At 43.7% G+C, this 14,363-nt stretch overlaps 1 protein-coding gene across 1 annotated transcript in view; it reads right to left on the bottom strand.

Moving 5' to 3' along the window:
* Nucleotides 1-14,363, bottom strand: part of LOC133012058 (poly [ADP-ribose] polymerase tankyrase-1-like) — a 68,794-nt gene that overhangs the window by 5,551 nt on the left and 48,880 nt on the right. The window contains exons 15-26 of the mRNA XM_061080025.1: nucleotides 12,752-12,897; nucleotides 12,504-12,669; nucleotides 8,783-9,002; nucleotides 6,720-6,829; nucleotides 5,785-5,973; nucleotides 5,038-5,118; nucleotides 4,601-4,787; nucleotides 4,391-4,470; nucleotides 2,251-2,371; nucleotides 1,859-1,956; nucleotides 996-1,070; nucleotides 380-485 (exon numbers count right to left, since the gene is read on the bottom strand). Of these exons, the coding sequence (XP_060936008.1) occupies nucleotides 380-485; nucleotides 996-1,070; nucleotides 1,859-1,956; nucleotides 2,251-2,371; nucleotides 4,391-4,470; nucleotides 4,601-4,787; nucleotides 5,038-5,118; nucleotides 5,785-5,973; nucleotides 6,720-6,829; nucleotides 8,783-9,002; nucleotides 12,504-12,669; nucleotides 12,752-12,897 (1,579 nt within the window). The remainder of the gene's footprint in view (nucleotides 1-379; nucleotides 486-995; nucleotides 1,071-1,858; nucleotides 1,957-2,250; nucleotides 2,372-4,390; nucleotides 4,471-4,600; nucleotides 4,788-5,037; nucleotides 5,119-5,784; nucleotides 5,974-6,719; nucleotides 6,830-8,782; nucleotides 9,003-12,503; nucleotides 12,670-12,751; nucleotides 12,898-14,363) is intronic.

Below are 14,363 nucleotides of genomic sequence, written 5' to 3'. Positions count from 1 at the left end.
AGATGCTTCTCTGAATTCACAAACAGATTGCAATGTTTGTCCCGTCATCTTTTGCTTCTTCACAGAAATCTAGGATATAAACAAAGTAATGAACCTGGTGCTACTTTTTTAACTAGACTGTCAGTCACCAGAGCAGAATCCCAACAGAGCCCAGCAGTTAAATTCAATTAAACTCTTCAAAAAGTCACAGATATCAGTCCACTAAAAATGGAAATTTGTGAAAATGTCTAAAACATTAGTGATGAATATATAAAAAGCTAGGTCTGCTCCTTTGCAATTTAATAGTTTGTTTCTTGGCAAATGTCCCATTCCCTTACAAGTTTATGGAAAAATGTTCAGCAGTATCTGGTATTGGTTTTATCACGTGTTTTTTATTTACCGTGAAAGAGCATGCGCTCGTTGTGGTGGTTGTGATTCTCGTCTGCGATTTCCTTCTGTCTGTGTGAGTATCTCTCCCGTAGCTTCTTGTTCACCACCTTCTGAATCTGCAGGCAGAGAATGAGAAGTGTCACATTTGCCGTGAAATAAGAATCAAAATCAAGGAGCTAAGGTCAAATAAATCGTCATATTTACAGCTGACAAACAATTCATCCAGTTCTCCAATTTAGGTTATTGTGGTGGAATAATGTAATAACCTACAGATAATTGTATGTGTGAATACTCCTGTATTATCATTTCTGCAGTGCACAATAAGCTTGGTGATTGCATGAGAGACGTCTTCATTCCATGTGCAATCACTGGATGTGTTTATTCCAGTAAAGGTTAGAAATGTGCAGATGGTATTATGTGAAGTCATGGGAGTGGTCACGCATGAATAATTTACTGCACACCACACTACTAGTGTACTACTCATGAATATTGCACTATACTATGAATTTGATAACTATGAAAATACCAGCATATTGATTGTCGGTGCATCTTTGTTCTGCAGATGCCACCTCCTCTCTGAGCGTCTTTACACAACCACATTATTAAAAGAGAAAAGAGGGACGAACCTTGATGATGTTGTAGCGGCTGAAGACTCCGCCTGCGTTGCCTCCATCGCGGTGTTCTCTGATGGTGCTCTGCAGCTGAGGAGGAGAAAACACAGAAGACAATCACACACATGAGAAGCTTTTAAAAAGGTTCCTTATATCGATGACGTTCTCTGAGTCCTTTTCCACCTCAGCTACTCGTCCAGTGACCGACTCCATGAACAATTCCAACTCGAGTATCTACCGGGAATCTACCAGAGTAGATTTAAGAAAGTTGTTTTCAGAGGTATGGATTACTGAAGCCGTGTTGTCGGTGATAAAGTGAAGCGGCGGCTCAACGATCGGACGAGTTACCTCGACGATGCCTGAGGGAAATTTGGAAGCGATGCGACTGCAGAGGTGAAGCGTCGGGGGTGATAAAGACAAGTGCAGCAGCTGGATCCATGAAATGACCGCAGCCATCTGAGGAAATGTGGATGACCGTGTTTCACAGAACGACTTTATCTCCCTAAATAACTGAGATCACCGGAGTGCACAGGTCAACGCAGTTAACTCGTGTTTCCGGGGAAAGACGTCATGTGTCATTTTTCACTATCTCAACCAAAACTTACAGTTTAAATTACCTGTTAAATTTCTGATGCTCCTCATTAATTTCAAACTCATTCACACTCATATCTGCTGTCGCCTTCCATTACTTTGATTTACAGGAGCAGAGCGGTGGCACTAATACGAAGCTGCTCTGCACAGATTGTCGTCGAGCTGCAGGGACAGAACTTAACTTAAAATTCATTCAGATACTAAGGAGGAAGAATAACCACCATCGACTTAGTGTTAGTAGTATCTATGAGCAGTGTTTGTGTGTAACTGAAGTTGTGTTTGCGTACCTCCTCCTCCACAGACTGGAACTCCTTGTCGTCCGTTGCAAGGTCGATCAGCACGGTGCCCTGGCTGGAGCAGTGGAACGTCAGGTATGGATTTCCACCTGCAAACGCACAAAGACGCACACAATGAGGGTGAGTCTGACGGGAAATAAATGACGGCACTGATCTTTCATCCCTCTGGTCCAACGGTCATCGGTTCAAATTTCTAATCATAGTAAAAACCTTGTGTGGTGGATTTGTTGGATGAGCATGTCAACACTTTACACATTTACGGCCTAATGTTAAATGTCCTGTTTATTTGCACAAGAGTTTGATGTTAAAGCTCAACACGTAATTCTAAATGTTCGTCAAACTAAGTGCAGTGGGTTTATCTTCTCCAAAGGAACAGATCTGACCTTGTTGGCCTCCCAGCAGCCTCTCGATGCCCTTGATGAGTTTGTGTCTGTGACCGTAAGCGTTGATGCCGATCTCCTTCAGCTCCTCGTGACCCATGTCCGCCAGCACGTCCAGAGAGATCTGCTCAGGAACAACAGACGAGTGTCGTGAGCCAAATGTACAATGTGACTGGATAACTCATGCAATAAAATACATCAGTTTAACGGTGACATCTGCAGGTCGGGTTGACAGCTGATTTTCAGAATTGCCAACAATCAATAATGAGTTCAATGATCTAAACCGTTTTGCTGAAGCAAAAATATTCATGAGAGAAAGACGGAGGCAGCTCGAGGGAAAGGTCAATGAACAGATGAGTGTAATCGAGCCGTTGATATGCAAATGGAGGATGGTGAAGTTTGTTCAGGGAGAACGGAGATGAGGTGGCACCAAATATTCAAAACTCCTGCGTTTTGTTTCAGAAATCACAGCAAAGAGATGAATACTTGTTTTTTATTTTCACTTCCACAGAAGCCTGCATCCTCTCTCTATCTGTTTATATCACATCAATGTGAAGCAGTCACCTTAAAGAAGGTCACACACTACACGATATTGCACCAGCACCAGACCCCCCCACTGGTATGTCCGGTCACCCATCCGGCCTTTGACTGGCTGTAGTTGTTGCTGACTCATCTTGATATTTTGGCTGCTGGAGTTCTAGTCAGAGGAGGTTCTCGAATTGTCTTTGAAGAGTTGAACTCTTAAAGTTCACACATTGGGACTGGAAACTGTCAAACGAACACGATTTGGATCTGAGCTGAGGCTTTTTTCAAGCTCCAAAACTTGTAATTGACTGGAAAATCGGACTAAAAGCAGAGTAGTGTGAACTCGGCATAAACATCCAGACAATTCAGAGACAACCACAGCCAATCAGAGCGCATGACAGGGTGACCAGACAGTCTGGGGTTTCTCCTGCTGAAAGGGCGTGTGGAGTGAGACCTCCTGTCGCCTGTCAGGTGTGATATGAACTCGCCATGACCGCAAGACTGCCGGGTGAAACATCAAGCTGAAGATTGTGTAGCGTGAACTCGGCATAAGATGAAATAGTGACATTTCCACTTGAAGCGTTGTCCAGGCCGAGAGCAACAAGTCATGTTCTGTGAACTTTAGCCTGAGACCTCAACATCCATCTATATAACCAGTTCCTGCAAGGTCTCAGGACTGGGTTTGCTATAAAATGCTGAATGAACCACGATCTCCACGAGCTTTACAAACGGAGGAGGAGGATTCACACAGCAGAAAGTTGATTTAAATTTTTTATTATTTAATCAGCTCTAGAGTTTCTCGTATTTAGATTTAATAGTATTTTGTTATTTCCTACTCAGTGTTACTTTTTTTACACATGATGAGTAAAAGTTTGGTTATATAATAAAAATTAAAAGGACAAAGTCATGATGTAATGTCAGTGAAATAATAGTTTTACTTGTTAAATCTCTTCTTGTTAATGATATTCTGAAATAAAAAGTGTTCTGTATTATTAACACGCTGATTCTCACCTCCACGTCACTTCATCTGAATATTAATGAAGGCTCGTTTCCCTTTAGGGGAAAACGATATTAACTGTAACACATTCACACAGATCTCCCGTCTATGCTTAGCCTTTTTTGCCAGCTGTCACCTTTCAGTTTCTCTATTTCTGTCTCTCTGTTTTCTCCTCTGTCTGTCGCCCCATCAGCTTTTCTCGTCTCTCTCCGTCGTTCTATTTTTCTCTGTCTCTCCCCTCAACCCCCCTCTCTCTCTTTTTGACCTCTCTCTGACTGCATCCCGTCACCGTCTCTTCTCTTCGCCGCGCTTACTGATTCTATATCTCTGCTTTTGTTCGGCTTTTCAAAAAATCAACTATTGATAATGACTAACTGACAGGAGAAATGAGAAAAATGGGATGGGAAGGCAGGAGATTAAAACCTTTGAATAATTTCAGGCTGAAAAAAATATTACAACGTTTGATATTTAAGTGGGATCATTAACTGTTTCACTTAGATGTAATTTGAAGCTCTTTGTGTGTGTGTGTGTGTGTGAGTGTGAGTGTGAGTGTGAGTGTGAGTGTGAGTGTGAGTGTGAGTGTGAACGTGAGTGTGAGTGTGTGTGTGTGTGTGTGTGTACCTGTTCCCGATGGAAGGTGTCTCGGATGTGTTCCAGCCCCAGGCTCTTTAAGAACTGGTTGATGGTCATGTCGAGCAGACCTGCACACACACACACACACATATGACAGCATGTTAACAACATCCACAGCTTCTCAGAGGGAGTTGACTAAATTCAAAAGAATCAGACTCTCTGCCTGTGACTTTGAAGACGACATCTGTGCGAACGTACCTTCTCCTTCCTTCCTGTCCGACCCGCATGCTCCATCTGCAGGACCGGTGGCCCCGCCCGCTGTGAGGTCACCAAGGGGTGTGGTCAGGTTGTCTAGGCTGCTGGCTGCGGACAGGCAGGATGGGGATGGCGAGGGAGAGATGACCACGCCCCCTACTGCACCGTTGCTCGCCACACTCGAACTCACCTGAAAGAGACAATATTTAATTTGAGGTTTAATTTGATAAGTAAAAAACGTTTCACCATCACAAACACTGCTTTCTTTTTTAAGTGTTTTTTACTGTGCACAGTCCTTCACTATCTCAACAGCCTTTCAGCAGCTTTCTCCTCTGACAGTTCCAATGCTGTTTGTTCTAACAGGAATAAATGTGCCCACCACAGAACAGGTTTCAGCTGAACGCTCTCTGTCTCTGCACTCGTATAAAAGTGTGACTTACCACGGTGGCCTGTGGTTTCAAGCAGCTCGGCAGAGCGTCTGGTGGCATGGCATCGATCAGCAACGCTCTGATATCATCCGCCTGCAACGGAGAAACAGACAGAAAGACAAGACGTTATGTAAACTGCTAATTAAAGTTTAAATGTACTTTTTATCACAATATCTTTAACACATAAAAGCAGATTTTAATTGTGGATAACTCTGATATGTCATGTGCTACATTTGCTAACTAGAAGGGGGATCGGACAGTGCATATTTCAACAGAGACTAACACCCTATAAATTGCCATGCTAGGGAGAAAGTGTTACCAGTTAACAGTAGCTTTCTACACCAGCTGCAAATTGGACAGGGACGACTGGCTGATGCCCAAATAGAGAGAAGTGAGAAAATGAAGGCATTTGATTTGAGACAATCTTCAGATCATTAAAAGAGAGAAAAGCTCTTAGCTGGAAATAACCTTACACAGCTGCTCTTCACTTCCTGAGCCCATCACCTGCAGTGAAGTGTTGTTTCCTGGGTAAAACTCGAACGACAGGGGCAAGGAAACACTATGAGGAAGCCTTGTTAGGGGCCAAGGAGTTAGGAAGCCGCCTGCGTCACCATCTACATTTCTCATCCACTGTCTGAAAAGTTAACCATTACCAACTAAACATCAGCCGAACTAATGATCTCACGTATGCTGATGTAGCACAATATGAGGAAACGTTGGCCAGTACTGTAAGAGATATGTGAGAAAATCGGTTCATACTGTCGCCAGGTCCAGCGGCGTCTGAACCTCCTGGTTCTTCATGGTGGGATCGGCTCCGTGCGCCAGCAGCAGAGCGCAGAGCTGAGTCCGTCCTTTCTGGGCCGCTTCGTGAAGGGGGGTAAACGCCCACTTGTCGGTGGCGTTGACGCATGTGTTGTACTTGATCAGCAGGGCGGCGATGTCCACGTGCTAGATGAGAGAAAGAGGAGGAAGAGCGCGGAGGTGAGGGATAAAAGACAACAAATATAAAAAGCAATTAACGAGAGCAAATGTGGAAGTGTGGTGAATAACTCCTGGAAACATAGTGATCAGAAGAAAATGTTATATGTTAAATCCTGTAGAACAGAAATTATGTGAATTATTAAAAACTGTCAGGATCCTTGTCTTCCCTCCGGTCCCTCTGTTCCTTCTGTTCCTGTCCCCCTCCCTCCTCGTCTGTCTCCAGCTCTCCCCTCAGCGTCAAACACAACGTAGCTGGAGTCTGGGTAACAGTTGGAGATGCTACACTCTGTGTGTGTTAGTGTGTGTGTGTGTGTGTGAATCTGTCCCCAATATTCAGAGCTCATTAAGTTTTCATTCAAACATGTGTTTTACTCTTTCAGTAGCAGCGTGCTGTCTAGTAGAAGCAGTATGTGACTGCAGATGACAAAAGACTCCAGATGAAGGATAAATCACAGACTCTTCTTCACAGATGTGTAATAGTAAATAATAATAGTAATTTAAACATTTGAATGAGGAAAAAAGAGTGGAAATAAGGAATATATCTAAAGTTATACATCAGAAATCTGCAAGCACTTACTGAGCTGTGAAAAGCAAAACGCTGTAAAGCATCAGTTTTTCAAATCCAATCCCTAATAACATGGATGTAAGTTACACACTTGTGTATGTGTGTGTGTGTGTGTGTGTGTGTGTGTGTGTGTGTGTGTGTGTCTTACCCCGTATGAAGCAGCGTTGTGTAAAGGTATCAGCCCTCCTTTGTCCTGTGCGTTAACATCGGCTCCATGTTCCAACAGATACTCTGCCACCTCAAGGTTGTTGTATCCGGCTGCAGATCAGTGTGGGTTGTGTGGAAAACACAGCAGGCCGTAAAGGAAGACAATGGAGGAGAAGCAGAGGCCGACACATAGAGGAAAAGAGGAGAAAACAAAAAAATGTAGTGAGGCAGTGACAGAGAAATTAACAAGAGAGAGAAAGAGACCCATGTCAGCCTACATCTGCTGCTGCTGCAGCGTGTAATCATCTTTTCCTTTTACAACCCACTGCGTCCAGGCAGAGGGTGTGTGGGCGTGTTCCTAAGTGGTCAGATCCAAGAAATAAAGACCTTCAGAGTGTTTTTCAGCCGTTCCTCAGCTTTAAAAGTGTCATCCTCTAATTAAGATATATGCGTTATCATGACACAAGGCTCATTCTGGTCTCGAAAGTCTATAAATAGAGTCTTAAAATGGATGGAGGCAAAATCGATTGTCTGTCGGGAGGAGGATGAAGAAGACGATGCAGGGAAAACAGGAAGTAGTCTGTTTGTGAATGTACCCTTCAGTCTGGGTTCAGCTCTTAGTTTAACAGCCTTTTACTATTCTACTATGTTCAACATTGTGGATTCCATCTCTCACAAAAACTATATATTTTTGAGAAACCATCAAAAGGTCTAAAAGCATGAAAATGGGGAATACTTTACTATTAACACCTGCAGCGATGTCAATCTGTGACAGTTGCAACACGTTTTCAATAACAGATTTGAGCCAGATCAATTTACAGATGAGTTCAGTATCAGGATCAAGTCCTCCTCTTCCTCCTCCTCCTCCTCCTTCACCAAAAGAAGAGATTTATCACAGTAGAAAAAGAGAAGGAGAGATTCACTGCCTCAGACAGGAGGTCCAGACATATTTGAGGATATCAGTGGGACAGTTGAGATCCTGCTGAGGATGTTTAAGCTACTTCTGAGGTGGCAGGAGACCACACCAGGCTGCTATTGACCCAGAGCAGTGTGTGTCTGAGGTAAGTTGTTATGCTGGAGTGCACAGTGAACGGCTGATGACTGTATTTGTGGTGCAAAAGTTCAGAAAAAATAAAAAAATCCCTTCAGACGTGCACATCAATCACACGATAGAAACGCCCCCGCTGTGTTAGGATCTGAAGTACAGATGAGTGATCTGTGAGCTAAACCTTCAGCACATGATTGTCAAAAATGTTTTCATCAGAAATTATTGATAAGTCTCTGAGTTGTCCAAGCCTGCTTGTCTACTATCAAAGTGATTCTGCCCTCTTGACTCAGTCCCTGTCTGTAAGTGTTCGCTGCCTTGTTCTTGGCTCCGCACTCGAGCTTAAATCCCAAGAGCTCGGCTTCTGCCGAAACACTGGAGCCTGAGTGATTGGCACCCGCAAATATGCCATCTCCACTAGTCGCTCAAATCCTGCAGACTTCAGCCAAACAGTATCTGAAAGCCTTCTCGCTTTATCCCTCATTTTAATGTGTCTGCTAAGTGAGCTTTACATAATCAGAGAGGTGTTGGCGGCTGCGGCTCAGGGGGCAGAGCGGCTCGACCAGTCGCTATGTCAATGTGGCCTCGGGCCGGACACCGAACCCCCAAATCGCTCCTGACGGCTGTGCTGACAGCGTGTGAATAGCGCCGATAGAGAAACTGCTGAGTGAATGTGAATGTGACTCTTATGCTGATTTCAGACAAGAACTGAAGTCTCGACATTTTCCTAAAATTTTCAGAGGTTGGCGGGGGTGCTGTTGATGACATTTCAAACACGTGACAGACAATAAAACTGGAACGATACAAATATCCCAGGATGAATAAGAGGAGCAATACACAAATTAGACAACAAGATTCGGGATCTTTAGGTGATTATATAAAAGTCAAACTCCAGGGTCAGGGTCAAAGGTTTCTAGTGGTTTTCATGCCCAGAAAAGACTAATTAACCATTAACTTACTAAAATGAGCTGTTAATGTGTGGCTGTGTGTGCAGCTTTGTCTTTCCTGGTGTACACTACCTGCCAGGTGCAGCGGGGTGGAGTTACGTCCCTGCGTATCGCGACAGTTGATATTGTCGGGGCTGCACAGCTTCTGCACCCTGGCCAAGCAGCCTTTCTTAGCGGCGTCCAGCAGGGCGGCGTCTCCCCGGAGCAGGTCCTGGATGTCGGTGTCTCCGTCCTTCACCAGGTCCAGAGGCGTGTTCCCGTCTCGGTTCTTCTTGGTGGGGTCGGCTCCGTGCTGGAGAGACGAGGCCAGAATGGAGGAGATGGAGACAGAGTAAAGAAAAAAAAAAAAGGGCGGTGTGTCAGTTCACATCTATAATTGAGTCAGTGTTCCCCGAGGTCAATCCAGCTTAAAGTTCTTCTCTGTGAAATGTAAAAGTCAAAAAGCAAAAAATTTGACAAAACACAAACGTCAGCTCAGAACATACGCTACCCATAACTTACAGTCCTCAAAATCCCTCATCCTTCAAACCCCACCGAGGGGATTTTCCAAGACCATGACAAGCAACGAGCGAGGAGAGGATGAAGGTAAATCACCAGAGAGGAGAAGAGAGGGAGAGACACAGGGAGGTGGAGAGGTGAGGACGGGACATCCAGTGAAGTGGAAAACACCGCCCGCCCTGGAGAGCGGAGCGGGAAGCAGACATTTCTATCACTCAACTGTCTCCTAGGTTACGGTTTCATCTTGTCGTTTCATTGTAAGTTTTGAAATCCACTCATTAAAATTGGATGTCGTGGGACTGGGGGTCTCCTCGGTATCCTGTGCCGGCCTGAAGAAGCCTGAGATACTTCTCTCACGGCTGTATGGATAGTTTCTTTGAACAAATCCACATTCATGTTATTCAGTCCTACTTCTCTATTTCTTTTTTCTTATCTCCTTACTGATGTTTACCTGTAATAGATTCACTGTGCGAGAAAATTAGAATAGAAATAACCAGGGGACATTACCATATAAATAAATGTTTACATACACAGTTAAAAAAGTATTCTTAAGCTTCCATTAAACTCAGTCTGCACTGATTCCCCGCGACATTAATACAGGTACCTGGTTTTAATGAGGATCATTCTGAACCATCAGTAATGTGATTCAAAACTCATTTTGTGATTTTAACCATTTTTCGAGTCAAGAGAAAAACAATTAGCCACCGCGTTAAAACCAGTTAGCCGCTTTAATGTGGTGGCTGATTTTTCCATTTGCAGCTTGAGAGGGAAACAAAAGAAAAACGCACAAGAGGAGCCAAGTATTCAGCCACTGTGACGGAGGACAGAAAAACAAGATGCCACATTCACAAGGAGTTCAGACTTCACCTTGTTTGACCGACAGCCAGTCTCTTACAAAATGATGATGAAGAGCATTTCCTCCAGCAAGGCCCAACAGTCTCCCTGAGGAGCCACATTTAAATCCATGAGATCCGGATTATTATCTGGATCTGCACCACGTGGCACACACTCATAGATAAATACTAAACGGCTCGAGTGTAATGGAAATATAATAAGTTGTTTTTGCGTACCCCTGCTTACAAACAAAGGATATATAAACTTGTTGGCGGAAGTAAAGACGTTAATATGCTTTTTGTATTTGTGACACGATCCTTCCTGAGCCCTGGGAGCGAAAGCTGCAGAGTTTTATTCTCAGCACAAATAAAAGGGACAACAGATGAATGACAACAAACAGACGGAGACAAAGGGAAAACCTTCTGCCGGACTCTGGAATAGTTTATTCGGAAAGAGAGAGAACAGTTACATCCCGGGGCGGTGGCAGATTAACACTGAAGTGCAGGAACACTCTGTTACTCATGTGCATGTGTGTGTCTGTATTAAAAGGGGGGAAACAAGGATGCTGCCATGTCTACACAACATCGAACCGAAATTTGCCTCATTTAGAACTTGAAATCGATCAGAGTGAAAAAGAAAGTGTCCACTTGCACAAATCGACCTCCTGTGTGCGTTTGTAAACCTCGGAGAGTCGGAACCGATCATCGGATCAGTGAACGTGAGGCGGAGCTGCTGAGACTCAGAACGACTGCTTCGATGGCACAGATTCATCTTGAAACACAAAGACACAGAGTTTTCATCTGTTTTATTCATGAGCTGCTGCATATGGATACGGTTCGGCCGATGGCAACAGCCATTAACAGCCCGTCCAACAACAAAGCACAACAGCTTCCAGGCCTGTAAAAGGGAAAAAACAATTCCAACGATGCCGCGCTAACCTTATGTCGGCTGAGCACAAACAAAAGCTGCTGCGGCAGATGGTGTCCCTGGATATAGACTGAACTAAAGAGCTGACCAGCCACAGTGGCCCTGACTGACTCATGCTAGCGACTACAGACGAGGTACGATAGAAAAACACAAAAGCGTCTTAATAAAGTTATCAGAGTCGATTCAGCCAGTGCAGGTTAGCTCCTCTGCTCTGTGACACGGAGCCAATCAGTCTTTTCCCCAGAGCCGACACTTTCCTAAACGCTGCCCACTCCCTTCGACCGTGACTGTTATGCAACATCTGAGCGGTGCAACAACTCTGCTGCACCGCTCAGACGCCCTGCATCATCACTGTTTACTCTGTTACCACCGGCACAACCTTGTCAGCCTGACCTCGTCAATCCCACAATAAGTTCTCTGGCTTTTTTTAAAATCGTTTTATATGCAGCAAAAGGCTTTTTACTACAAAACATTCAGGGGCGGAGCACCAGGGTACGCTAAGAGGGGGCCCCCCTGATCCATAGCAACTACAATTTTGTTGAAGGCTAGAATGTCTACGATGAATCATGTGCTTCTTGATGTATGCCCCCACCAGGTTCCTTTTGCAAAGGGCCCCCAAAGTCCCTTGAAACACTCCTGCTGACAGGGATCCATAACCTTTAAATGTCTCAATTGTCATTGAACAAACATATTTTTGCAGTGACTTTTGTATTTAGTCTTTCATTATGTAGAGATTATTTGTATTTAACGATAAAGAAGCTTCAAACTGAATCTTAGTGTCAAATGACATTTACTCTAACTCCTCACATGAAGCAGCCTAGTCCCTACTGTTGATGTGTGTAGGGTTTTAGTTTGAGACTTAGTGGGAGTGAGGACATTTTGGCTGGTCCTCGCATTCTGTGACAGGATTGTTTAAGGTTTAAAAACAGGTTTAAGGCTAATTGGTAAACTAAGGATAAGATTAAGGTTATGGAGAAGGTTAGCAGGTGTTGGAATGCATCAAGTCAATTTATGTCCTTAAAAGATAGAAGCACAAACCCTGTGTGTGTTTGTGTGTTTGTTTGTGTGTGTGTGTGTGTGTGTGTGTGTGTCCTGTGTGAATTCACCAGTGCCGTTCTAACATTAATTTATTCAGGCCCATATGGCAGCAAACACAGTGGTGATGTAACCTTGTCTGGAGGTGTTTATGACTGAAAAAGCAAAAACACTTCCAGCTGTAAAACTAAAACATTTTCACACGACTCATTTAGAGAGAAGTGACAATCAGAAACCAGTCGTATCTTTGACTGAATTCTCTCTCCTGATTGGTGAACATTCTTTTAAATACTGTCAACTGAAACAGTGTGGAAGGGGATAAAGTTCTATATTTACAGAAGGTTTTAAAGCTTCCAGTTGACCAAGAAGTCATATAGAGGTGGCTGCAGATACTGAAAACCTATTAATGTCTACAAAATAAAGGCTATATAGATGATTAAACAACACTTGGTACTAGCGAGACCGAGTTACTGTTAAAAAAGAAACGTGCAGGTCTGACCTTGAGCAGCAGTTTGCAGATCTCGTATTTGCCCTTGGCGGCAGCTTCGTGAAGCGGCGTGAACTTCCACAGGTCGGCCACGTTGACTGAGGCTCCGTGTCTGACCAGCAGCTCGGCCACCTCGTAGTGGCCGTATGAACAGGCGTTATGGAGGGGAACCAGGCCACTGCAAAGAGACAAGACCAGTTAAACACACACAGTTTCTAATATTTATTTTTTACGTTGTCTCATAACTTGAAGTGTCGCACCCTTTGTCCTTGGCGTGCACGTCGGCTCCATGGTGCAGGAGGTACTCCACCACGGACACTCTGTTGTATCCAGCAGCAAAGTGAAGGGGAGTCGAGTGTCGTCCCTCCAGATCTCTGCAGTTCACATTCTGAGCCGTACACAGCGACTGAGGAGACGGAGAAAGAGATAAAGAAGGTAGATATTAAAGTCTGTTTCAAATGGCTTTCCATGAAACTTGGGCGGATGGGATATTGGGTAATAAAAAGCATTACATTTTAGGAAAAAAATATATACGGGACCGGTATCTATGAGTTTGTGTAATTTGGTTCCACTCCACTGGAGGTATTGAGTGCCAGTCTAGTTTAATGGTATTTATGGATGATGCAGAAATTGTTTTGGAAAGACAGAACTGGTTTGTATCTTTCACCCGTCGCCTGGAGAGACCATTGTTCCAAAAGTCACAGTCTTAACCTCCTCAACGTTTGAGCAGTTAACAGGAATCCTCCCAGAAAATGTGCAAATTTTTTTTCTTAAACGTCAAATCAGTGCACGTACGTGTCTGCGCCTCAGGTATAGAAATAAAAAAAACAGACTGACAGAAAGCCCGACCAGACATGATCGTCTGGTCGGCTCAGATTCCTCACCAACCTGCCAAAGCCTCACACTTCACACGCTGACAGATCCTCTTCATGTGGAAAACCATACATGTCTCCAAATACTCTGTCAAATACTTCACCGACTTTTACCAGGTCCTGACAATTAGTGGGTGGTTTTTATCCGAAGTATATTACAGCGCTAACACCTACCCTTTGAACATGAGTGGGCCCATCGGAAATCAAACCAAGATCAAACTGAAACTAACTGTGTCTGTGCAACGAGCCGCATGAGATGGCTGTGATCAGAATGTTATGGCCGGAAACCTGTTGAGATGGGAAATGTGGCCTTTAATAAGAAAGCGATTGGCAATTTTCCCTTTTCAAATATCAATGTGACTAAAACATACAAAGACACAATGAGAAAAGATTTGCTTTACATAGAACAATATCCAAAGGGCATTTCATGGAAGTCAATACGACCCCGTAAGAGCAGCAGCAGCAGTGAAAAGGTCACGACATGTTGTTCCATTTTTAATTCAAAATACAGAATCTGTGTTGGCGGACGTTAACGTTTTCTGGGGTAAGTTCACCAGAGACCTGATTTAAAACTTACTGACACGTTAATCTTATCCTTATCTTAACCTAATTCCCATGTGAGCTCAACAGGAGTCAAACCCTTAAAACAAATGTTCAGGTGTTTAAGGTTTGATAAAACGTTTCCATTTTCATTTACGCAGCTGCTTAAGTTAATTTTTCTGGATAATAATCCACATTTCCAAATCTTAATGAGCCAATTAAAGAAGATTTCTGCTCACTCAAGAGCCAATTACTTCCTGGGATCTCGGTCAATACACACGCGGAGGCCACTGCGGTCGCGTTCCTTTTCTAAAATGTCTCTTTCCATTTTTCAAATTAAGGCAAAATTGATTTTGTAGGAGGATAAAATGTGAACTGCAACCATGTAACACCGACCCCCGAAAGCAAACTGACTATTTCTTATTGTTAGACCCATTACATTTCACTTGATCATATTCAT

This window comes from Limanda limanda, chromosome 1 (genome assembly GCF_963576545.1).
Source record: "Limanda limanda chromosome 1, fLimLim1.1, whole genome shotgun sequence".
NCBI classification, from domain to species: Eukaryota; Metazoa; Chordata; class Actinopteri; order Pleuronectiformes; family Pleuronectidae; genus Limanda; species Limanda limanda.
Note: the sequence above shows the minus strand (reverse complement) of the source record. Positions and strands in the feature narration are given on the sequence as shown.